Raw genomic sequence first — 27,420 nt, 5'->3', positions numbered from 1 at the left:
ACTGAAATTGCAAACTGGAGAGCTGCTGAACAGAAAAGCCTCAGGCACAGAAAGAATATTGGGGCAACGGTGTAAGTGAAATTGAGGGATACCCCCCAAGCTCCAGTTGCTTCACAGAGACACAGGCAATTGTGAGCCTCATATTACATCAATAGGGAAGTATATATATATCCGTTTAATCACATTCCACCAAACCCCATGCAGAGGCGTAGTTACAGCACTTGCCTTTAGCCATCAGAGAATACAGTATTCTATCATGGTGGAGCAACTACAGCAGTAGTAGAAGCCACAGGGTCGTCGTGGGATTCACATGGGGGATTCACATGGAGGAGGCTGAGAAACTGCTCCAGGGCGGCCCCACTACGTGCAGAGCTAGAGCAGCACTGACGCACACACTCTCACATCCGGGTTCTTATCCATCGGCTCTTAGTACCGCGGCTGAGGGGAAGAGGAAGTGTGAAGTATCACAGGAGGTAGCGGGGGAGCGACGGTCCCACGGCCTGAGGAGATTTCAGGGTTCCGGACCTAAACATGGGGGTGAGTGTGTTTGGACACTGGGAAATGAAGTTCTGGGGTAGCGGGAGAAATACAACTTACAGCAATTACGGAGAGCTTTTCTGTAGAAGGGAAGGCTGTTAGTTATTGCAACAGCTGGACACCCTCAGACAGTTTTTGGGCTCTGCCCGGGAGTTGTTGGATCCTGCACTTAAGCATGTTGAGTTATTGAGATGTTTGGTCTGCCCCGTTTTTGGAATGGTTTCGCCCGTTTCCATATGGCATCCTCCCTGTACCAGATGTACAATATAGAGGATGTGTGTGACTGTGTGTATTCATGATAAATACTGCTCTGCCTGCATCAGTCTGATATCATGTGGAACAGTGTAGGGACTGGGGTCGATGGCCTCTGGCAGAGGGGGACCCCAAAATGTGTGAGTCCTGGAAGGGCAGGACGTGGCAGAGTGGGTGGAGTTGTTGGGGTCCATGGGTGGAGTTTTGGCATAATTGGCTTGTGGTTGGTGCAGTTAAGGGTCGTGACCAATGTTTGGACCAGGTTGGCAGTTTCCAGCCAAATTGGGCTACTAATTTAATGCCCAGACATCTTTTGAAACTACAAACTTGCCAAGGTACGAATTCGGGCTACTTTTTTGGGCCTTTTGTCTGGTTTTACTTAAGTTTTTTTCTTGCCCTAATGTGCCCAGTGTCTCCCAGTGTATGTTGGGTAATGTTGTTTTTGTTTAACAATTTGCGAAGTTTTTAATGTAAGACTACAATCCCCAGCATGCAATGGGACTGACTTGTGTAGAAATCTGCAGTTACCAGATTTTGGGCTTTGTATCCGTCTCCCTTCCCTCTTAAGCATTCTCCCATTTTCCAGGTGACTTTCCTCAATTTCAGAAAATTTGGTGGCAAAAATCTGTTGGACGTTGAGCTGCTTCACCAATACTTATTGAAATTGTATGTGTATTAGGGCCTCGTGGGGCCCCTGTACCTCCTGAGCCCCCCCCCCTCTTTAGTTATGTCCCTGATGAAGGGGGCGAATCTTTATGATTTTGCTTCATGGAAAAAAGTGAAAATTGAAGAAGGCGTATTTTCACATCTATTCGTTTATTTTAAGGCTTTTTTTCACTAAACATATTGTGCTGACTTTGGCTGGTTTTGAAAATTAGACCTGCCAACCCTGGTCCAGACCCACCGGGCTGCCGGATTAGGGGCCCACACTCCCTCCTCCCCAGGCTTACCTGCTTATCTCTTACGATTGGGTTGGGGGAGGTCAGGGAGTAACGTCTCAAGTGGCTGTGGGGGGGGGCTGTTTTTTTCCTGGTGTCCCGTCGACCCAGTCCAACCCTGGTTGTGACTATACACACAAGGGGCATTTTTTATTGGATTCCCATTTTACTTGTTGGCAGGGCCCACCATCCAGGGAGCTCATGTGACCAGTACACTAATAATTGGGGCTCCCTGGGGGAGGGCCCTGCTAATAGTATTGGGAACATGATCACAGATGGCAGCCCTGGATTTCATTATATAAAAGTCAGTTTTACCTGGAGATGATCTCTGTACTTACTGATGCCTTGAGTTGATGTGGTAGAAGCAGTCTTGCTTTACTGTGAGGTGAAAAGCATAAAACCGTACAGCAGGGGTCCCCAACCTTTTTTACCCATGAGCCACATTCAAATGTAAAAAGAGTTGGGAAGCAACACAAGTCCTTTGGGTGCTAAATGAGGGCTACAATTGACTATTTGGTAGCCTTTATGTGAACTGGCAGCCTACAGGAGACTCTATTTGGCACTTTACTTCGTTTTTATGCAATTAAAACTTGCTTCCAATCCTGGAATTTAAAAATAAGCACCTGCTTTGAGGACACTGGGAGCAACATCCAATGGGTTGGAGAGCAACATGTTGCTCACGAGCTACTGGTTGGGGATCACTGCCGTACAGCATAGCAAGCAAAGTTTCAGTGCGTGGAAAGCTCCTTAGAAGCAATCGAATGTGCTACCAAAAATATGAAATAGTTTTAAAGTGATACAAACATAATGCAGTGTTGCCCTGCACTGGAAAAACTGCTGTGTTTGCATCATAAACACTACTATTGTTTATATAAATAAGCTGCTGTGTAGCAATGGGGGCAGCCATTCAAAGGTGAAAAAGCTCAAGTTACACAGCAGATAAACTCTGTAGAACATAATGGTGTTATCTGTTATCCACTATTTAACCTGTGCCATATAGCCTCTTTTCAATTCCGGCCATTGCTACACAGCAGTTTGTTTATATGAACTATAGTAGTGTTTCTGAAGCAAACACATCAGTTTTACCAGTGCAGGGCAACGGTACATAATATTCTCATTACTTTAAAACACTTTCATTGTTAGTGTTACTTTTCCTTTAAATCAGTAAGCACAAAGTGTCTAATACAGATTGCTGGATGTCCCAGAGGAGAACCAAACCTTGGATCACACTGTACATGGCTTTTTTTTCTGCCTCACTTCTCTGTCACATGGATGATATTGTCTAGAGACTAAGGCAACATAAAATAGGAAGTAATGAGCTTTGTGTTTTGGTTTCGTTAAAAATTCGGTTATGTCAGTGCGATGGAAATAAGGAACAACTATAGAAACCCTACTATTCATGTGCCCAGACAGTTTAGTTGACTACAGCTCTCCTGCTTCCTCCAAAGTTGCAGCTGTTGTTGTGAAAGTCTACAAATAATAGGGATGCACCGAATCCACTATTTTGGATTCGGCTAAACCCCCGAATCCTTCACGAAAGATTTGGCCAAATACCGAACCAAATCTGAATCCTAATTTGCATATGCAAATTAGGGATGGGAAGGGGAAAACATTGTTTTACTTCCTTGTTTTGTGACAAAAAGTCTTGAGATTTGCCTCCCTGCCCCTAATTTACATATGCAAATTACGATTCCGTTTGGCCAGGCAGAAGGATTCGGCCGAATCCCAAACCGAATCCTGGATTTGGTGCATCCCTAACCAATAACTTTTTTCATTCAGGTGCATTAAGGTCAGATGAAAGTTCCTAGATCACTACTGTACTTGTGTGTGTGATCCAACTTGATCTGCTATTTAGTAGATTCCAATCTCTTTGTACTGATCAGAGGTCTCATATCCTATATTTATAAACTAGTCCAAAGGGTGCACACCATGTGTAGCAACAAAACCTGGGTGCTAGTACAAAAAAAATACACTGGACCAAGGACAGCACTCCTAGGATTTAAAGAATTGACATGCAAAATATATAAATGTACAAAAAGGTAGGTTTATTACTCAAAGTTTCGGTCTCATACAGAGACTTTCATCTGTGGTGAAAAAAAAAAAAAAAAAAATATATATATATATATATATAATATTGCAGTGTGAACATGCCCTTGTATAGTCTTAGAGATCCTGATATTTTTTCCCTGGCTTTTAGAATACATAATGGTAAAAAAAAAAATCAAACAGCTCCAAACAGTATTTCTGAACTGCAAAGTATTTACTGTATTTAGCGGTGTTTTTTGGCCCAGTTTTTAGATACTGCTTGGAGCTGTTTGATCTTTCACTGAATTTTTGCCATATTTCGGGATAATTATTTTTGCTGTCATCTAAAATCCATGAAAGGCATGAGCATTTCAGAGAATGGGCACCACTCCACTTATTTAGGTGTGGTGTGGCATACCTAGTGGCCACTTTATATAACTTTATATTTGGGGGAAACTATATAGCCGGTGTAGCAGTAACACTCCCAAACAAACAACAATCAATAGCCCAGGTGCATCCAGTGAAACGTGTATCCATATAATAAAAATTGGAGCACTCATGGGAATAAGTGAAATTATTTATTAGTGGTTAAAAACATTTCGGCCACAGCAAGAAGACCTTTTGTTTGGATCGAAACATTGTCCCATCAGTGCTCCAATTTTTATTATATGGAGATATATGCACAGTTATGGGACCTGTATTCTGAGACAATTTGCAATTGCTTTTCATTTTTTTATTATTTGTGTTTTTTGAGTTATTTAGCAGCTCTACAGATTTCTTTTACAGGAATCTGGTTGCTAGGGTCCGAATTACCCTAGTAACCATGCCCTGATGTGAATGAGACTGGAATATGAATAGGAGAGGCCTGAATAGAAAGATGAGTAATAAAAAAAAAAGTAGCAATAACAATACATTTCTAGCCTTGCGCAGCATTTGTTTTTTAGATGGGGTCAGTGACCCCCATTTGAAAGCTGGAAAGTCAGAAGAAGAAGACGAATAATTCAAAAACTTTGGAATAATAAATAATGAAGACCAATTGAAAAGTTTCTTAGAACTGGCCATTTTGTAACATACTAAAAGTTAATTTAATGGTGAACCACCCCTAGAAAATCATGTAAACATTATATAAACCCAATAGGCTGGTTTTGCTTCAATAAAGATTAATTATATCTTAGTTTGGATCAAGTACAAGGTAATGTTTTATTATTAACCAGCCTATTGGGATTTCTAGTAGACTATGGGGCAGATTTATCAAGGGTCAAATTTCGAAGTTGAAAATACTTTGAACTTCGACCATCGAATTTAAATAGAAAATAGAAAATCATGTAAACATTATATAAACCCAATAGGCTCGTTTTGCTTCCAATAAAGATTAATTATATCTTAGTTTTTGATCAAGTACAAGCTAATGTTTTATTATTACAGAGAAAGCTTTCTGGATAACAGGTTTTCAGATAACAGATCCCATACCTGTAAATATTTTTTTAAATGGCCCCACAAGCAATGGGCTGTCCATACAAGGGGCTCCCTCCCTGTGCGGGTGGCCTAGTGCTCTAAGAGGCTATTTTTCGCCTAACTGGAGTGCAGGCTCTATTAGCCCACACCTTTGGTGGGGGAAACAGTTGGGGTGACAGGTGCCCTTTTATGCAATATTTTGACAACCAGGTAGGGATGCACCGAATCCACTTTTTTGGATTCGGCCGAACCCCCGAATCCTTTGCAAAAGATTCGGCCGAATACCGAACCGAACCATAATTTGCATATGCAAATTAGGGATGGGAAGGGGAAAACATTTTTTACTTCCTTGTTTTGTGACAAAAAGTCACGTGATTTCCCTCCCCGCCCCTAATTTACATATGCAAATTAGGATTCGGTTCGGCCGGGCAGAAGGATTCGGCCAAATCCGAATCCTGCTGAAAAAGGCCAAATCCTGTCCGAATCCCGAACCGAATCCTGGATTCGGTGCATCCCTACAACCAGGTATGGAAAACTGATTGGTTTGAAGGGGTCCCCAGTGGTCTGGTTCTGGACAGGCCAAAGCTATAAAGCAGGGTTTGTTCTTCTTTAATTCAGGTATGGGATCTGTTATCCAGAAAGCTCTGTATTACGGGAAGACCATCTCCAACAGACTTCATTTTAATCAAATAATTCAAATTTTTAAACATTATATCCTTTTTCCTCTATAACAGCAATCCCCAACCAGTAGCTCGTGAGCAACATGTTGCTCTCCAACCCATTGGATGTTGCTCTGTGTCCTCAAAGCAGGTGCTTATTTTTGAATTCCAGGCTTGGAGGCAAGTTTTGGTTGTATAAAAACCAGGTACACTGCCCAACAGAGTCTCATTGTAGTTTGAAAATCAACATAGGGGCTACCAAATGTCCAATCACAGTACTTATTTGGCACCCAAAGAACATTTTTCATGCTAGTGTTGCTCCTCAACTCCTTTTACTTCTGAATGTTGCTCATAGGTTCAAAAGGTTGGGGATCCCTGCTCTATATTATACAATATATAACAATACCATTTACAGGTATGAGATCAGTTATCTGGAAACCTGTTATCCAGAAAGCTCTGAATTACAGAAAGGCCGTCTCCCATAGACTCCATTTTAATCAAATAATACAAATATTTAAAGGACCAGTAACATCAAAAAAAAATTTTTGTAAAAAATGTGTGTGTATATAACTAAAAAAAACCAACCAAAACATATTTAACTTTAAAATTGCGAAATTTTTATTAAGAATAACTTACCGATACTCCGCTTCACGCTCCTCTTCAGAAAAGGCAGCGGGGCAACGATCTATTATGCGGCACTCAATTTCTTCTCCCTGTCTTCTATCGGAGATAGGGAGGAGAAATCGAGCGCTGCACAATGAATTGTTGCCTTTTCTGAAGAGGAGCACAAGCGGAGTTTCAGTAAGTTATTTCTTAATTAAGACTGTGATTTTAAAGTTAAATGTGTCTTGGTGTTTTTTTTCCGTGATATATAACTCATTGTTTTTTTAAAAAAAATTTGATGTTACTGGACCTTTAAAAATGATTTCCTTTTCCTCTGTAATAATAAAACAGTACCTTGTACTTGATCCAAACTAAGATATAATTGATCCTTATTGGAAGCAAAACCAGCCTATTTATTTAATGTTTACATGATTTTCTAGTTGGCTTATGGTAGGAAGATCCAAATTACAGAAAGATCCATTATCCAGAAAACCCCAGGTCCCTACCATACCTGTACTCGATTTTGTCTAAGATATAATTAATCATTATTGGAGACTAGACAATCCTATTGGGTTTATGTAGTGCTTAGAAGACTTAAGGCATGGAGATCTAAATGATGGAAAGACCCCTGGTATGGAAAACCCCAGGTCCCGTGCATTCTGGATAACAGGCCTTTACCTTTACTGCACTAACTATGAAATCATGTGTAATTTTAAGCAACTTTCCAATACAATAAGTGTAAATGTTCAATGGTTTTAAAGTTATGTGGAACTGTAGGTGCAGCTGAAACCATTTGTATTTTCGTTATCCAACAAATGTTGGAATTTCCCTGTTAGTTCTTTCTATTGAGGCCCAGCTGCACGCCATGCCTGATACAACATGTGCGTATGGAATGTGAAAAAAGAATTCGCCTGCGGTTGCCTCCTTACCATTTTGTCTGGGGGCTTTGTGAATATTTGGCAGCCATTGAAAGGATACAGTTTCCAGGCAAATACTGCTTTTATTTTTTTAGAAGAATGTGCATAGTTTAGTGAAAGAGAGGGGTATTCAGCAGGCTCCTTTCTTTCAGCGCCATGATAGCTGCCCTGCAGAATATGTTGCCACTTTAAAAATGCATGTTAATAATAATTATAGTGAAATTAGTCATAGTCATAATGATTCTAAATCACTCTCTCTCTCTCTCGATTCGAAGGATTTAATCTTTCGATCGAAGGATTTTAATTTGATCGATCGATTGCCAAATTTGTTGAAAAAACGTTGAATTCGAAGTATTTAAATTCGATGGTCGAAGTTCAAAGTATTTTCAACTTCGAAATTTGACCCTTGATAAATCTGCCCCATAGTCTACTAGAAATCCCAATAGGCTGGTTAATAATAAAACATTACCTTGTACTTGATCTGAACTAAGATATAATTAATCCTTATTGGAAGCAAAACCAGCCTGTTGGGTGTATTTAATGTTTACATGATTTTCTAGTAGACGTAAGGCATGAAGATTCAACTTACGGAAAAATCTGTTATCTGGAAAAACCCCAAGTCCCAAGCATACGCGACTTGAGTTGTTTTTTGCTTAATAAACACCTTCATTTTCTTCATAAGTCCTGTGAGTGTGAGCCTTTTTCGTTCCTGCATTTATTTCTTTGGGCTATATGCACCCAGGCACTATTTACCCTTACACGAGTTGTGCCCGGCATCCAGCTGCCTATATATATGTATATGTATATGTATATATATATATATATATATATATATATATATATATATATATATATATATATATATATATATATATATATATATATATATATATATATTAAATTGAGTTGTGCTACTGACTCTTTAAGTTATCTCTTTTTATTTCATTATAATTTTCAAAAATCATTTTTTTTACAAAAAAAAAAAATTGACAGCGTGGCCACGTGGATGGCGGTTATTTACAGTTTTTAAAGTGGCGACCATTTCTGCGAGTGAAAATGCGCGCTTGTCCAGAGCGCATGTTTCCCACAAAGTTAAAATGTAACATTTTATCTCGAATACACGGCAGAAGTAAATGCATGTCAGATATTGACACTAGCCTGGAGCATTCAAACATCATAAACAAGCTGATGTAACTGGTGAGACTGTTGTGATGGTTTATATCAGCAGGTGTGGTAAATTTGTGGTTGTGTAATTCCAAGACAACTTTGCCTTGTGCTCCGTTTCTCTGTTGGTATTGTTATCCTCGAGGTGCTGGAAGTTCACCCTGCTGTGGGTACATAAACCATTGTAATGATGTTTTCTGGAACTTTTGCAAGATTTAGGGGGTCATTTATCAAAGGTTGAATTTTAGAAGTTTGTGAGGTTTTTAAACCTCGAATGAACCTACAAACTCAAAGAAAAATGTAAGAAAGTACTAGAATGGAGAAAGCTTAATTCAGTGTATTCGGGTTGAAGACCCGAAAACTCTAGTTGATCAAGTTTTCCTGCAGGAAAAAGCTTGAATTATTTGAGGGGTTTTTTAACCCGAAAATTGGAGTTTTGGACCTCAAAAAACTTGAATATTTCGGGAAAACACAACTCAACCTTTGATAAATAACCCCCTTAGGATTAGATAAAAATCAAAGCTTTAGGCTACAGCCACACAGGTCTGATTTTTGGCCTGCGGATAAACGCAAGCTTAGAATCAGCCCCATCACTGGCCTCAGCATATTTCGGACAAAATCCGTGTGCCTGCACCTGGACTGGACATCATGGCTCCAGTTGGGGCTTATTCTTGGCCTGCGATTATCCATAGTCTGAGAATCGGCCCCATGTGCCATTAGCCTAAATAACAACTGTGAGATTATGCTGGCTTTGTTAAAGGAAAACTATACCTCCCAAACAATGTAGGTCTCTATAAAAAGATATTGCATAAAACAGCTCATATGTAAATCCCTGCTTCATGTAAATAAACCATTTTCATAATAATATACTTTTCTAGTAGTATGTGCCATTGGGTAATCATAAATAGAAAATTGCCATTTTAGAAAATAAGGGCCGCCCCCTGGGATCGTAGGATTCACTCACAAACATACCAACAAACCATACATGTTAGGTCACATGAGCCAATTAACAGACAGAGTTGTGTCTTTTGCTTCCACACTTCTTCCTGTTACAGTTAGAGTTGTAGTATTTCTGGTCAGGTGATCTCTGAGGCAGCACACAGACCATCACGGAATGGTGGCTCAAGGCAAGAGATGTAAAAGGGCAATATTAACTTAAATATATATTCCAGTTTGGTAAGATTCTTTAATATGTCACTTAATATGATATGAACTATCTGTTGCTTAAGTGTTCATTTTGGGGGTATAGTTTTCCTTTAAAGGGGTTGTTCACCTTCAAACACCTAGTTGTTTTCAGATAGATCACCAGAAATAACGACTTTTTCCAATTACTTTCTATTTTATATGTGTGACTGTTTTTCTAATATTGAAAGGTAAGGTGTCATGTTTCACCTTCTAAAGCAGCTCTGGGAGGGGGGTCGCCGACCCTGTAAACTGTTTTAAATTGATACATTTCTTATCTTCGTCCCTACTGAGCAGAATTCCTCAGAGTTTAATTAAAGGCAGCTGTTAGAATTACTACAATAGTTGCTAATACTCCAGAGATGCTGCTGAGAAATGGATCAACTAAATGTAGTAGCAAATTGTAACAGTTCAGAGTCTGCACCTGAATTACTGAGCTGCCAGACTCAAACACCAGAGACACGAACATTCAACTTTCAACTTAGATTTTGAAAAAACGGTCTGAAAACAATTGAACTGAAAAAAGTGTTTGGAAGGTGAACAACCCCTTTAATAAAAGGCTTATTTACCTGCAGAGGTTTTGTAGTATTGCTAGGCAAGCCTCTGTCTGTGTCCATGTGTAACTCAACTCTTCTTTCTACACAACTATCACACTAGCAGTCAACTATTACTGCACAAGGATTCCGTATTTGGTTAACTTCACCTTTCTTGCATGGTTCAGGGGCTGCCAGTTGATTGGCCCAGATGATAGTTATTAGTCTTGTGTCACGTTCTGTTATGCAGAGAACAAAACAAAAACGAATGTATACAAACTACTAACATACCAGAGGGGCTTTGCTGCTAACTGATTTGGAGTGTTCTTGTTTGTAAGCTAATTATTGTCATTCCCTAAGGGCAGAGACACACGTGGAGATTCGGGGAAATTTAGTCACCCTGCAACAAATTGCCTCTTGTTCGGGCAACTAATCTCACTGAACTGCCTGCGATTTACATTCTAGCCCGCGGGATGGCACTCTAAGCGATTAGTTTTCTGAAGTGGCCCGAAGTTGCCTCACAAGGAAACTTGGGCGACTTCGGAAAACGAAGTGCTCTGACTGGCATCCCGTCGGTGATTTAGATTCTAGCCGGCGAGGAGACAGTTCAGGGAGATTGGTCGCCCGAAGAAGAGGCGATTTGTCGCCAGGACACTAATCTCCCCGAATCTCCACGTGTGTCTCTGCCCTAAGGGACAGAGGCAGGTAGAAGTGGTGCCCAGGCACGTTTCAGGGGCTGCTGCCGCCTGAGGCAGCAGCCCCAATGCCGCATCGCTAGTGCAGTGAGCGCTATTGCGCTCGCTGCGCTAGAAGAGCCGAATTTCCGTTTTAAAAAATGGAAATTCGGCTCTTAAAGTTACCAGAGGCGGCTTTTTGCCGCCCCTGGTAACTGGCCGCTCTGTGCTGCCTGAGGCAAGATTCTCACCTTGCCTCATGGCCGGAGCGGCCCTGGTGGTGCCCTATTGTTACTGGTGGCCATCTTTCTTGTACCATAATGGCTTTTCATGAATAATGGTATGTTGTGTAATTAACTCCGTGTAAAAGTTTGCCAGAAACCTTGTGCATGAGACTGGGAAATACGTTTTTCTTTTGCACTACAATGGCTTCTCAGGTTGTGCTTATACACATTTTGAAGAAAATAGAAAAAGGTGATGACTTGCAAACTATCTGTCTAATGCAAATGTCAATTTTCACCTGAAAAATCAGGAACCCCAATCTGGGACGGGGCATGACCGTGCCATCGAAATAAGGATCTTAAAGGAGTCTCCAGAATTTTCAGATATAGAGGCAGGGCCAGACTGTAGTATAAGATAACCAGAGACTCTCCCAGTGGGACACGGCTTAGGACAGTTTCCACCTTAGGTCTATATGACGCCTGTTACATTTTGTACTTTCTGCACCTATTTGTGAGCATAGCACATTCAACTAAAACATACCAAGAGACCGTTATATAGGGAATATCTAACCCCCCTTTTGTAACGTATAAGATATCAAGTCACAGAGATGTCCCAAGACCATTTAAAGGCAAAGAACTTTGAGATATTAGAAATCACCAAGAAGCTCCTGCTTTTACATGGTCATGGAATTTCTACACAACATCTAATGCCTTTATAAATTACAGTAGGGTGGACTTTATCTGTTATAATCCAGCAAAATGTGGTTTTAGGGAGTATTTACCAGGTTCAATGCGTATTTAACACCTACTGTATGTCAAACTCTTAAATATGACCTCCCCCATTTTGACATTATGCATGACTTTAGTGGTTGGCCATATTGAGTTTTGGAACTGATTGGCATTGTGAACTTTTGCAAAGTGACCAGTATGAGAAAACCCACCATATGAAGAAATCCAAAATAAGGAAATTATGCCTTCTGCTTAAATTCCCATAATGCTTACTATTCTCTTTTTTACTTTAAATGGGAACTCCACACAAACATAACTTAAGCTTTTTGAAAAGTAAACATAATTTCAAGCAACTTTGCTATATACATCAATTAAAAAATGTGCAGACTTTTCAAGATTTTTAATGGTTTGGAACAGTTCCCTAAGCCTAGCCCCCTGCTCTCCTGCTGATCTGTCTGACTACTTTGCTGAGCTGTCTGACTACTGTTACTTTGTATCAACAACCATCTTTCCTTAGCCTGCATCCTCCAAACCCCACAATTCCCTGCACACGGGATTTCAATAAGGAACAGGACATCACAGTGCAATGCATTGTGGGTTATGTAGTTCCTGCATGCTGTCTGTAAGCTGTGGAGAAGTTGTTACAATTTGTAACATCAGTGTTTAGTCCCTCCTTCCCTGCCAGGATTTCAAATGATGCAGAAAGGGAAAAACTGTGAAACAGCTGGATTTCAGCATAGAAAATGGCATTTATTCATACTTTTTGAAGAAACAGGTAACTGTGATGGATATATAAGGGGTTTCTGTGTTATGTGGGCCTCTTTATCAAAGTTTAGTTGGGAAACCGGAGTTCCCCTTTAATATCGTTTAAGTGAGATGGAAGAATCTGTCTTTTCGGTTGTATTTTATTACATGAATTTTGTATTGCAGGCCGATGGAGGATGGGATCTCTGTATATACACAAGCAACATGGAAAAGCGTAGATGACCCCTGTGTGTCACTCAAGAACTGAACCATGGGCTTAAGACCAAATTGTGGTGCTTTGCACATCCCCACGGCTGTTCTATACGGCTCGCTGTCATTTTTTATTTCTGTCCTGCACAATGTTTTTCTTCTTTACTATGTGGACACTTTTGTGTCAGTTTACAAAATCGACAAACTGTCCTTCTGGATTGGAGAGGTAGGTAAAATGTAGATGTAGATCTAGGAAAATTTGTATTATGTTGTGCTGTTCCAGCCTGTAGGTAAACACCGCAGCATTAGCCAATTAGTTACAGCCACTTTGGATATTGTAATTCAATTTTTTAAATATAAGGGTCCATAAACATTGCTTAAGGAACTCCCTGGACTTCATGTTTAGGAAGAAAAGGGTTGATCTGTCATACAGGTATGGGACCTGTTTTCCAGAATGCTCGGGACCTGAGGTTTTCCGGAGAAGGGATCTTTCCATAATTTTAATCTTCATACTTTAATCTTCATACTTCATACAAAGGTCAAAGTGAATTTTCGAAGTAAAAAACTTTGAATTTAAAGTAATTTTTGGGTACTTTGACTAGGGAATAGTCCAACTTCGATTCGAATTTGAAAAAACGTAGAAATTCGAAGATCGAATTTTTTTAAGTACGGTCTCTTTAAAACTTCGACTTCAACCATTCGCCACCTAAAAGCTGCCGAAGTGCTGTTTTAGCCTATGGGGTTCCTCCTAGAACCTGTATGGAGGCAATTGGGGGAGTTAGGAAGATCGAAGTTAAAAAAAACTTTGAATCGAAGTAGTGCTACTTCGAATCGTACGATTCGAAGTAGGCCGAATTCAGTCCACTTCGACCCCAAAATCCTCCGACCACCATTCGGTTGGTCTTTTTGAATTCAAAGTTCGAAGTTTTTTTAATGTCGAACTTCGACCTTTGATAAATCTGCCCCTAAGGCTAGAAAATCGTGTAAACATTAAATAAACCCAATAGGCTGGTTTTGCTTCCAATAAGGATTAATTATATCTTAGATGGGATCAAATACAAGCTACTGTTTTATTATTACAGAGAAAAAGGAAATCATTTAAAAAATTTGGATTATTTGCATTAAATGGAGTCTAGGGGAGCCAGCCTTTTCGTAATTTCTGGATAACAGGTTTCCGTAAAACGAATCCTATACCTGTATTACCTTGGAATAAAAGTTATGTGTTGGTTGTTTTATGAAATGTTGACCCAGAATTTGCATTTTCTTCGCTGTGATCACACCCTGCGCTTTTATAGGGATAGTGTAACCAATTAGTCATATGTTATTTTTAGCTTAGCACCTAACAACTTTGCTCTTCTTTTTTTTTATAAATGAAATTCCTTAACCTTTTCTGATTTATGTCTAAGTTATGTTGTAATTCTGTTTCATTGCCTTTTACATTCCAGACAATCTTTTTAATCTGGAACAGTTTAAATGATCCCTTGTTTGGCTGGATTAGTGATCGTGTCTTTCTCAACACAAAACAGTGAGTTATTTTGCCCTAAAATGAATATATATATATATATATATGTTCTGCACAATATATATTTATTGAAGATGATACATACGCTTTAGAATGAACTTTGACATAACACGTCATGGAGTGTGTCACGTTTTCCACCCCCCCCCCCTTATCACTTATCTTTGACCTTTTGGCGGTTTCTTAGAGTATTTAATAGCTATTTGTTTGTATGCACATTTCTCCTGAGGACGGCTCGAGTTCTAGAGCCGAAACGTTGAGAATAAATTTGTTTTTTTTCACTCATAAAGCCCTGGGTGGTGCGGGTTTTTTTTTCAAATTGCCTATGTGTGTGTGTATATATATATATATATATATATATATATATATATATATATATATATATATATATATATATATATATATATATATATATATATATATATATATATATATATATATATATATATATATATTTGTATTTAGCTGTTAATAATTAGAAATTGCTTGTAAACCAACACAAAATATTTGAAACAATAAGCAATTAATGACTCACAACTAAAATGGAAATCTCCCATTCACACATGGCAGCTCTCTTTTTGTTTGGCGTTGAAGGTTGTAAATAACCAAAATAAAATTGTAATAAAGAAGGGTGGAACTTGACAGAAGTGTAATTTATTCTTTTAAATTCAGCCAGTTAGTTTATTCAATAACAATATAGGGCTGAACATCTAATAACAACACTCGAGTATTCAGTGTTGAGTGTCATGCAGCAAGCTGAAGATACTGGGGGTTATCTATGAACACTGGGCAGATTTGCACATGGGCAGTAACCCATGGCAACCAATCAGATGCATGCTTTCATTGTTCTACTGGCAGTTGACTGTGAAAAGCTAAGCACTGATTGGTTGCAATGGGATACTGCCCAGGTGCAAATTTGACCAGTATTTATAAATAAGTCCCACTGTATACAAGTGATTGTGACGTACAGTTTTGATTGCATTATCATATAGCGAGGGTACCAATTTATGACATCTCAAGAGGGCTGCTGGCACCAGCAGGTAGGAAGTGTATGGGCAGAGGCAGGTAGATCAAGGTTGGATAAGCAAAGTGATCACCAAAACAACAACAAGAAACTGAATGAGTTTTAGTGATTAGTAGTAACAAAGACAAGCGATGTCCAACCTTACAAATGATTCAGTATAATACATATCCTAGGTCCGGATAATAAAATGATGTCACACAGATATGCTGGTGCGGCCCAGGGGCAAGCTGAGAGCTATAAAATCACTTAGTAGACTTCATCTGACTCGTAGGTTTCAGTTGGACAACCCTGTCCTAGGCCCTTATTCCATTCAATCCTTTGTCAGTAGCGAAGGCCTAAAAGGTAATATCTGCACATCTGCCTAGTGACAAACATACCGCCCAAGCTATGTGCATGTTATCATTACTGTTATTGTATTATTATGGCAAATTTGAAGTGCAAAGTATGTAAACATTGTCATTTCTTATTAATGAATGGTCTAATTATGCGTGCTGACATAAAGCTTCAGATCCAGATTAATCTTGCGTATTATACAGAGTTGTGGTTTAGTTCCAAGTGTAATTATTAGAAAATGTATTCAGTAGCAGTATGTGCAGAACACACTTCTGTCACTAGTTTTCAGACTTTATGATCTTTACAGAGACAGTTCTATTCGGCAAGATTATTGCATAAAAGGATTTTCGTGCGCTTTTAAACCATGTGCTTTTTGTTTTTACAGGCCCAGTGTAGATATCTCCACACCAGAAGTGGTGCTTAAAAGACTGAAAGCCTTGAGCCAAAATGGGCCCTTGTTTGCGCTTTCATTTTTGGCTTTTTGGGTTGCCTGGGCTCATCCTGGATTACAATTCCTTATCTGCCTGTGCCTGTATGACAGTTTCCTCACTATGGTGGACCTCAATCACAATGCCTTGCTAGCAGACCTGGCTGTATCTGCAAAGGAGAGGACTAGCTTAAACTTCCACTGTTCACTGTTCAGCGCTATTGGATCTCTCTCAGTGTTTGCATCCTACACCGTTTGGAACAAAGAAGATTTCTTCTCTTTTCGGATATTTTGTGTGCTCCTGGCAGCCATCTCTGCTCTCGGGTTTACAGTGTCAACATGGCTGCTCAGACAAAGATTCAGGGGTGGAACAAGGGCTAATGCTGACCAGGATTCCATATTGAGAGAGTATGTGTTCCAAAAATACTAAAGTTCTTTAAAAAAAAAAAATCGCTTTCTAAGGGGCATATGTATCAAGGGTTGAATTTAAAAATGTTAAATTCTAGTTTTTTATGGTCAAAACTGTCCAATTCGAGTTATTCAAATTCGATTCAAGTATCCGATTCAAAATTAGATTTTCAAGATTTACCATACTCTCGCCCGAATTAGACTGTTCGCTACCAGAAATCTGTCAAATTGCTGAGACGTCCAGGGATCAGTTTGGAGTTGTTTGCAGCCTTCCTGACATTCAAGTTTTTTTTGCAGGAAAAAAAAAACCATTACATATATATATTACAATATATATATATATATATATATATATATATACATACATGCAAAACCGAAAAAAATAGAGCTGGCACATTCCGTCACCCCAAAAAATAACTAAATTAAGTAAAGTCCAGGAGTCTCAAAATAGTTGTAAAGTAGTACAAAAAGCTTTATTTACATCTTGTATAAAAAATAAAAGCCTGATGCGTTTCGTGTCCCTACAGGACACTTAATCATAGGCTATGGAATGTGCCAGCTCTATTTTTTTTAGGTTTTTCAAAAACTCATATGAATTCAAAAATTCTACCCTTGATAAATGTGCCTCTAAGTGTGTTGTGTATGTTTTTATGTTGCTAACATTACACCCTTGGGTCATATAAGGTTTTAAACTTAATCCGCTGGGTGCAAACTAAAAGGATACATTTTGTTACTTACCTGTAGTGTCAAACAGAGACTCACCTCTTTTGTTTGGGATAGGTGGTAAATAATAATGGTTGAGTGGAAAAGCACATAGGCGATGGTGTGGAGCGATCATATTTCTAGCAGAACTTTCTTTTCAGTGGTGTAGATAGTGCACTTGACATGACAAGGCTTCTTCATGCTCAGTGATATTTCTTGTTTGAGAAGGCTGTGCATGGGTAATATTGTGTAGACAGCTATGGACCATAGAGTGGATTTCAGTAAGAGATCACAGATGTATCAACAGGTTTGTAAAGCAAAGTTAATCCTACTCTGCACGAGTTTGCATTCATTTCCATAACAACTCTTCCCAGATGGTTGAAATCGAAAATAAGCAAAGCTTTGTTGTGATGGTTTCATGTTTTTCATCCCATGTGTGCCAAATAAGATGCAACACCGTGTCACATGAGATAATTACATTTTTATTTTTAAAGCATACAGCATAAATGTGTGTATGAAACCATACTCCAGCTGATTTTAAAACGTCTCTATTATATGTGAAACTATTCAAGAACTAACGAGTAAAACAAAAAGATGAAGCAGAACTTTACTGTATGTATCAGGGCTCACTTAGAGACTACCCCACACAACACTTAAAGGAACAGTAACAGCAAAAAATGAAAGTGTTTTAAAGTAAAAAAATATAATGCAGTGTTGCCCTGCACTGGTAAAATAGCTGTGTTTTCTTCAGAAACTCTATTATTGTTTATAGAAATAAGCTGCTGTGTAGCAATGGGGGCAGTCATTCAAAGGAGAAAAGGCTCAGGTTACACAGCAGATAAGCTCTGTAGAACATAATGGTGTTATCTGTTAGCCATATTTAACCTGTGCCATATAGCTATTTTCAATTTCCGCCATTGCTACACAGCAGCTTGTTTATTTGAACTATAGTAGTGTTTCTGAAGCAAACACATCAGTTTTACCAGTGCAGGGCAACAGTACATGATATTTTACTTTAAAACACTAATTTGGTGTTACTGTTCCTTTAAGGACCCAGAACTACCCAACCCGGGTCTTCCAAAAGGTGTAGTCCTGAGATAAAGGGCAAAAATAACATATATAGAAATAGACTTTACTTCTGTTGCCCTCCACAGATATATATGAATCTGCCCTAGAGAACAGTTAAGGTTGTGGGAAGATCTATAAGTGGAGTACATTGTAAGCAATAGGCAGTGTAAAATGTTATGTATCTATACATCCATCTATATGTGTCTCAGGACTGCACCTTTACGAAAACCTGGTTAGGTAGTTCTGGGTCCTTAAAGGGATACGTTGCAAAACATGTTTTTTTTCTAAACTCAATCAGTTAATAGTGCTGCTCCAGCAAACGGCTGCACTCGAATCCATTTCTCAAACAAACAGATTTTTTTATATTTAATTTTCAAATCTGACTTGGGTTTATAGACATCTTGTCAGTTTCCCAGCTCTTCCCAGTCATGTGACTTGTGTTCTGATAAACTTCAGTCACTCTTTACTGCTGTACTGCAAGTTGGAGTGATATCACCCCCTCCCGTTCCCCCCCCCCCAGCAGCCCAACAACAGAACAATAGGAAGGTAACCAGATAGCCGCTCCCTAACACAAGATAACAGCTGCCTGGTAGATCTAAGAACAGCACTCAATAGTAAAATCCAGGTCCCACTGCGGCACATTCAGTTACATTGAGTAGGAGAAACAGCCTGCCAGAAAGCAGTTCCATCCTAAAGTACTGGCTCTTTCTGGAAGCACATGACCAGGCAAAATGACCTGAGATGCACCTACACACCAATATTACAACTTAAAAATACACTTGCTGGTTCAGGAATGCAATTTTATATTGTAGAGTGAATTATTTGCAGTGTAAACAGTGTAATTTAGAAATAAAAACGACCACATGGAAATCATAACAGAATCCCTTTAAGTGTTGTGTGGGGGTTGTCTCTAAGTGAGCCCTAAGAAGTTCTGTTTTTGGACAATGGTCAATCAGTTAATAGAAACTCCTCCTATGGACTGTGTATGTACCAATGTACACAATGCAGGGGGAAGGGTTTCTACAAACTTGAGTCCAAATCTGGACTAAGAATCAGAACAAATTCTGCACAGAAAATTTCAAGTACACAGAGGCCCAAACATCCCCACACAAGCCCAATATATAGTGACTGTCTATCACATCTTATAGCAGCCACTCAATTAGTCACAATCTGCAGATTTATAGTCATTATATAAATAGTGCCATATGCCAAAATACCTTATTTACTAGACAACATATTCAGAAGTTTCTTTATTATTTTATTCCTCTGGCACACATAACATGCAGTGTTTTTTTTTATTTAATATCTTAAACTATTCCCACAGGGGAAATCACAAGTCTATGGCAGCATAAGTTTGCCCCTGTACTAAGAGCAATGCTGCTGTACAATGTGGTATAGTAACATTATAGCCTGTTTTCAGTTTGAATATGTTAAAACAAAGCTGCTTTTTTTCACAGATTATATGTTGATGAACCATCAGCTTCATCAGAGAAGAGGATCACTCTCATTGAATATCTTAAACAACTGTCAAAGCACCGAAATTTTCTGTGGTTTGTTAGCATGAATTTGGTGCAGGTATGTTGTGCTTTGTTATCTCTCAGGGCTCATTTATTTCCCACATCTTGCAATGAATTTGTTATTTATTTGTTTACTGCGTCTACTCAAACCATTGTGGTCAGGTAACATGTAACCCTCTTTTGGGTATCCATAACATATTACAGTTATCCACATGTCAGTACCTGTAGCAGTTGCCTCGTATTATATCATTAATGATGTGTGTAGACTCTCCTGTATCATAGATGATATCAGTATGTGCATGGCCAGCTTTACATGCAGACTCCTGTATATAGAGGTGGCTTTTGTAAGCACAGTTGTATATCCTTAGTAATAGTTCCTTGCACATTAGGCTTTGTGGGGTTGCAAATGTATGATTCTTATTTATTTATTTTACTTTGTTTCACCTGCAGGTTTTTCACTGCCATTTCAACAGTAATTTCTTCCCCCTTTTTTTGGAGCACTTACTCTCTGATAGTATTTCTCTGTCCACAGGTTCATTCCTCCTTGGTAAGTATAATGTAGCTTAGTGTGTGAGCATTTGAGAATAATCTCTCTGTTGTTGCCACTCCGAATAACCACTTTAATCACTGCTTAAAGAAAAGAAAAAATCTACAATGAAAGTGAACTCTCTAAAAATAGTCAAATTAGATTTGTCAGCATTATGTATCTGTTAATATACAGTAAGTATCTACATGCTGGCCACGCACGTACTGATATTGTATGGTTTTCTTTACGTGGTGGACTAATCACCCTGTCAAATATCTAATTTCCAGCCTCAACCTTTATTTTTTATGAACATTAAAATGAAAATTTGCTTAGAATTAGCCACTATGAAACATACTAAAAGTTAAAGGGATACTGTCATGGGAAAATACATAAGGTTATAGCACTGCTCCAGCAGGCTTCTGTACTGCAGTCCTTTTCTCAAAAGAGCAAAAAGATTGTTTTATATCTAATTTTGAAATCTGACATGGGGCTAGACATATTGTCAGTTTTCCAGCTGCCCCCAGTCATGTGACTTGTGCTCTGATAAACATCAGTCACTCTTTACTTCTGTACTGCAAATTGGCGTAATATCACTTCCTCCCCAGCAGACTAAAGGTGGCCATAGACTTAAAGATCCGCTCGTTTGGCAACATCGCCAAACGAGCGGATCTTTCCCCAATATGCCACTAAACTGCGTGGCTATATCGGGGGTAATTTGAGCGTTCGGCCGTATGGCCGAACGATCGAATTACGATGTGCCAAGCGGCTCCAACGGGTCGGTCGGGTAAAAATCCAACCTTCCCGATCAATATCGTGGCCAGATATCGATCGGGAAGACCCGTCGGAAGCCCCCATACACGGGCAGATAAGCTGTCAAATCGGTCCAAACAACCGATATCGGCAGCTTTATCTGCCCGTGTATGGCCACCTTAACAACAGAACAATGGGAAGGTAACCAGATAGCAGCTCCCTGACAAGATAACAGTGGCCTGGTAGATCTAAGAACAACCCTCTATAGTAATGTCCAGGTCCCACTGTGACACATTGTTACATTGAGTAGGAGAAACAACAGCTTGCCAGAAAGCAGTTCCATCCTAAAGTGCTGACTCTTTCTGAAAGCACCTGACCAGGCAAAATGACCTGAGATGCACCTACACCCCAAGTCAGCGACTTGAAGGGGGGCCACATAGGACATAACTATTCAGTGAGTTTGCAACTGATCCTCGGCATGCTGATCAGATTCAAAAGCAACAATTATGACCCATGTGCCCCCCCCCCTCAAGACTCTGATTGGTTACTGCCTTGTAACCAGTCAGGGGAAACCAAGAGAGCTGCAAAGCAAGAAGTAATGTTCTGTTAAACATCTGGTCACTCCAGCCTTTATACATTACATGTTTGGCCAACTAACTATATTAGAAACATGTTTTATTTTGCACAGTCTATCTATTTACCCAGTTTTTATTTTTACACTGAACAATTCCTTTAAAGGTGAACCACCACTTTAAGAATATACAACTTGAATGTTTCACATTTTCTTTGCTTTTGACATATTCAATGAAAATCTCCAGCTTTCCATAACTTCTAATACAGCTGTGTTCCTCCCAATTCTCAGGTATTTCTTATATAGCCCCACATCTTAACAACATGTATTTCCTGTCCCTGTGCCAAAAGTACGGCGTTTACATCGTTGTGCGATGGTTGTTTCTACTGAAGCTCTTCCTCAGTGTGGTGATGCTTCTCGCCGGACCTGACCAGATCTATTTGCTTTGTATATTTATAGCCAGGTCAGTTCCCTCTGATGCTACAAATGTTCTTTTCTACTGAATTTCATGTTCCAACCTAGGGGTACAGCTTATGGCAAAGGTAACACCCAAGGGGAAAAGTTTTTGAGCAATAAGATTGATAATTGGGGACAAACTTGACTTTAAAATCATAATGATTGGTTGTTGCTACCAATACTCCCTCTGTGCTATAGCCACTGCTTGTCATTCATTAAAAATAACGAGCTTCCTTCTTTTATTCCAGCAATCGGGTTTTCACGGAGGGGACCTGCAAACTCTTGAACTTGGTTATCACAGACTTGGTGGATGAGGATTTTGTGTTGAATCGGAGAAAGCAAGCAGCCTCTGCTCTTTTATTTGGAATGGTAGCTTTAGTGACTAAGCCTGGGCAGACCTTCGCCCCTCTCATTGGCACCTGGGTGCTTTGTGTTTACACAGGTAAATCATTTGCAAATGTTCTAGAGCCGGTGTAACAAACTGAAATTCTTGGCATGGATCCCTCAAGCTGCACATGTTGTCTGAGATACTTGTGTTCATTGCAGTGGGCATTTCCCAAGTTGCTTGTTGCAGAAGAAGACTCAACTGGCAGCCCACAGTGCTGGCATATATAACAAAGCATCTCCATAATCTCTAGTTTCTGTTATCTCTGCATTTTATCCACTACCCTATACCGCAACATGACAACAGTATTGCTCAAATATACAAAAACACTAGTCATGACATAATATAGTGAATACAGTACCCCCTATTGTAAAATATATGGATATAGTTATGGATTTGATATAGTTACCGAGGAGTTTCATGACCATATAATTCGGCCTCGTGCTTTTATACAGGTCATGGAACTCCGAGGTTACCTCTAATATCCTCATATTTTCCAACAAGGGGTACTTTATTATAATACACAAGTCATGTGACAAGAATGACATCACTACTCACTGATTTTAACTGATGACATCACTAGTCATCTTGTATAATTTACAAGAAATTCATGGCTTTGTGTATTATAAAAATAGCACAGATTTATTTTATAGTATTCTTATAAAGCCATGGAAGCTAACTTCATGTAAACTTAGCATAGTAAAAAGTGTCAGCAGCGTGTCTAATGCTCCAGAGACTGTGCCAGAGTAAATAACCGTGCCAAACATGTATCACTTCATGTGTAGTAGAATAACTCACAACCATGCATTCATTAATGTTCTATACTTGTTCTCTTTAATAGTGCACTTGGGCATAACATTGTTATTTACAACATTACCGTGAAGCTTTTGTTAGGGGGCTCAGCGGATGTTGTACAAAACTTAAATTAGACATTTCAGATTTATGCCATTTATTGGATAAAAACTTGATTTTAACTAGGCATGCACCGAATCCAGGATTCGGCCTTTTTCAGCACGATTCAGCCAAATCCATCTGCCCGTATGAACGAATCCTAATATTCAAATTAGGGGCGGGAGGGAAATTGATTGAATTTGTGTCACAAAACAAGGAAGTAAAAATTGTTTTGCATATGCAAATTAGGATTCGGTTCGGTATTCGGCCGAATCTTTCGCGAAGGATTCGGGGGTTTGGCCGAATCCAAAATACACATGGGAAAAAAAGAAAAAAACAACAGACTTGCACCCCACGAATGACATCAACTCCCCAAACAATAGCACATATCCTTCAGTTGCCATATACCCTGCATACAACTTCATCTATAATTGCTGTCTTGAGCAGGTTTGCCATATACAGTGAAACCTAGATTTTAAGTCCCCTGGTTTTAAGTTTTCCCCTTTACATTTTTTTTTGTGATCCCACTCGATACTGCATTTCAATGGGTGCATTTCCATGATTTTAAGTAATGTTTTTCCGGATTTTACATCAAAATTTTGTCCTGATGTTCCCAAAAAATGCTTTTTTTCCTGTATGACTTATTATTTGTAAAATAGGATTAAAATACTAACCAGATGTATATGTTGCCATGGTTCTACCTCTAAATGATCAATTCCAATTAGTCTGCCCCTTATACAGTCCTGTATCACTTATTGCTTTAGGTTGTGTATGTGACTGACAGAGAGTCTTGCACTTGCCCCCCATAGTGTAACATTAACACTGCAATGCTTAACCCTTGTTATTAACACAGTAAATATTCTATCTCAAAGTAAAATGGACTCCTGTGCTTATATCCTTTCAGTACTTGAAGAACAAGTTACTTTAACACATTTCCCTAATTTTACATTTTCCCTGATTTTACATAATTTTTTCCTGGTCCCCTGAAAAACATAAAATGGGGGTTCTACATTGATTACTTTTCTTTAGATTTCAATCAATGAGGAGAGAATGAACAAAGTAGAGTATAAAAACCACTAATATGTCATCTTAAAAAAATACATTTCATAATTACTCAGAAGAGAGTATATGTGCCCTTTAAAAGTGCAATCTTTCTTTCCCCTCTTAGGATACGACATCTTCCAGAGGGACGCTATGAATAATATAAGCACTGAACCACAATTGGAATCCAGCACAGTGCTGACCACAACGCTCCGTCAGGGATGCTTTTATCTTCTCGTCTTTGTTCCAATCACATGTGCTCTGCTCCAGCTTTTCGCCTGGTCTCATTTTAATCTGCGAGGGAAGCGTCTGCTCGCCGTGAAGTCTTACAGGCAGTCCTTGCCTCTAAATACACCTTCCCAATATGTCAAAGCTATATGAACATTATTAACTTGGTTTACTTCAGACCTTGATGTATTTTTGTATATTTTTATGGTTCTTAAGAAAAAAGAAAGTATTTAACAATGACTGACAATTGCTATTCCTGCCTCACAGATGAAATCCAGGAAGTATTCATATACAACAAACCACATTGTATCTCTCCTGTGGAAAACACATATGACATATGTCAGCCATTCAACGTTGGTCTCATCCCTTCATATGTTTTGGGCTACTCAATCACTGCCGCATCACCTCCTCCTCCTCCTCCTCCTCCTCCTGTGGAAATGTCTGCAAATGGTTCTCCAGCTTGTGAACTAATTTCCCACTATTCTTTGATACTGGCTATGAAAGCTGGGAGCATTGGCTCACAACCTAAAGAAGCAATGATAATACTGTACATTCCTCTCGTATGATCATTTCATGACGGTGCTAAAGAGTATACAGTTTTAAAACTATATTTTTAAAAATTAAATATATACCTAACAAGGAAGATCCGCACTCACAGGTCTTATAAAGATAATAAACAAACTTTTATTACAAAATATGGAGACTTTGTTTTTTTTTATTATCTTTAAGACCTGTGAGTGCAGATCCTCCTTGTTTGGTGTGGATAATAGTATGCTGATCTTGTGAACTTATTTAGGACAGTTGACTACCCTTTGTATACTGTATTATGATTGGTGTGTGAGACAACCCTTCCTCCAGTCATGTGACAACTTCTCCATACCCAGGTTTTATGCAGAAATATCAGTTGACTGAAACGAATATGGTGAATCTGGAGCAGGCACTCAAATAAAGGCAATCTTCCATCAAATGTTTGAAATCAAGTAAAAAAAGATTTACTGTATATGAGCCTATGATTTAGTGTTTGTAACACGAAACGTGTAAGGCAGAGGACACAATAAATCTTTTTTACTTGATTTCAACCATTTGATGGAAGATTGCCTTTATTTGAGTGCCTGCTCCAGATTCATTTACGGTTGTCCCTCCTCATGCTGAGGGCTCAGGGTGGTGCACCCGTGCCACTTCTCTAATGTGGTGAGTAAATACTCTATGGAGACCCCCTCTTCATCTTATCACGTGAAACTAATAGGTGGTTTTATAGTTTATTTTTTATCATCATAATGTACCAGCACATACATCGATACAGGACTTATATATATTGGGTCTCTCTTAGGCTGGGCAAACACAATATGATCTGCCTGTTTATCTAGGTCACCGACCTCGAGAATCTTTTCCTGTTTTGGACACCAATGCTCAGGGCCAGACCAGAATGATCTATCTTTTTGGCCCTGGGGCCAACAATCGGATTATAATCAGGGCCTGGGAAGACCAGTTGGGAGAGGAACACAGGTACATGCCAATGTGGCCCTCATTCAATGAGATTTTCCAACCCGCCTGATAGATGTCCACCCAGATATGTCAGGCAGGCCATTGGAGAGGCCCAATAAACTGTCATCTTGGGCTGATTCTGCAGCTTTTATTGGCCCCTGTATGACCACCTTAACTTGAATATAGTGACTAACTGGATTGGATTTGCACCAGGTCTAGCAACCAATCATATATTTGCTTTTAATCAGGTATGCAAATAATCCAAATAAAAGGTAACTAGACCTGACGCAAAATTTGCAACTTTTGATTACTGTATAACCCACCTGCAAAAGTGTAGCTATTCTGTTACTGTTACTAATTGAATTATAGCATTAACAACCTTTCATGAAAAAAACAGAATATGTGAAACGGAGTGGGTATCTCTGGTACCCTTACCTGGTGCTCGGATCAGGGAAGATGGATTTTTACTGTGATTCCTCCTGAATGTTCAATCAAGGTGTTAAAGAGGCTGCATTATCTATTATTTCCTACTGGATATGTATGTGGCTGCCGGGGGATTCCTATGAACATTATATCTATTTCTCTACCCACTGTAAAATGTATTTCCCAAATGGCATTTGCTTGGAAACAGCCGTGTGCCTAGGGAAGTCCTTTCTTTGTAGTCACTTATTATTCTGCTGAATAGGAGGCTGCTCTTGTCCTCACAGCGAGTGGCTCCTACTAAACCCAGTGGGACAGGACTTAAGAGATCCCAAGGGACATTGAGGCCCTTTCAAATTATGGAATCTGGATTTTTTAAATCTAAATGAATTCAGAGCAAACACTGGGCTGAGCTCTGTAGTGAAACTAGTGATGCACCAAATAAAGGATTTAGTTTGGAAATGGGTTTTATCCCAACACTATCCCAACGGAAGACGATTTTATTTTATTATGCAAATTCAATTGGATTCTGCTTAAAGGGATACCGCCATGTTTTTTTCAAAACACATCAGTTAATAGTGCTGCTCCAGCAGGATTCTGCACTGAAATCCATTTCTCAAAAGAGCAAACAGATTTATTAATATTCAATTTTGAAATCTGACATGGGGCTAGACATATTGTCAGTTTACCAGCTGCCCCCAGTCATGTGACTTGTGCCTGCACTTTAGGATGGAATTACTTTCTGGCAATATGTGCAAATTCAGGGGCCAAATGGTTTGCAGAGGATTCAGTATTTGGTGCATCAATAAAAGCGACAATATGACGG

At 39.1% G+C, this 27,420-nt stretch overlaps 1 protein-coding gene across 1 annotated transcript; it reads left to right on the top strand.

Annotated features, from left to right (window-relative positions):
* Positions 1-448: 448 nt before the first annotated feature.
* mfsd13a.L (major facilitator superfamily domain containing 13A L homeolog) lies at positions 449-24,915 on the top strand (the record flags this gene model as incomplete). Its single annotated transcript, NM_001094779.1, is given in 9 exon segments — positions 449-537; positions 12,820-13,069; positions 14,289-14,368; positions 16,105-16,554; positions 19,782-19,899; positions 20,292-20,388; positions 21,980-22,151; positions 22,393-22,586; positions 24,589-24,915. Coding segments are annotated over 8 exon segments (1,530 nt in total). The 3' UTR covers positions 24,843-24,915.
* Positions 24,916-27,420: the final 2,505 nt, after the last annotated feature.

Source organism: Xenopus laevis, chromosome 7L (assembly GCF_017654675.1).
Source record: "Xenopus laevis strain J_2021 chromosome 7L, Xenopus_laevis_v10.1, whole genome shotgun sequence".
Taxonomy (NCBI): domain Eukaryota; kingdom Metazoa; phylum Chordata; class Amphibia; order Anura; family Pipidae; genus Xenopus; species Xenopus laevis.
Note: the sequence above shows the minus strand (reverse complement) of the source record. Positions and strands in the feature narration are given on the sequence as shown.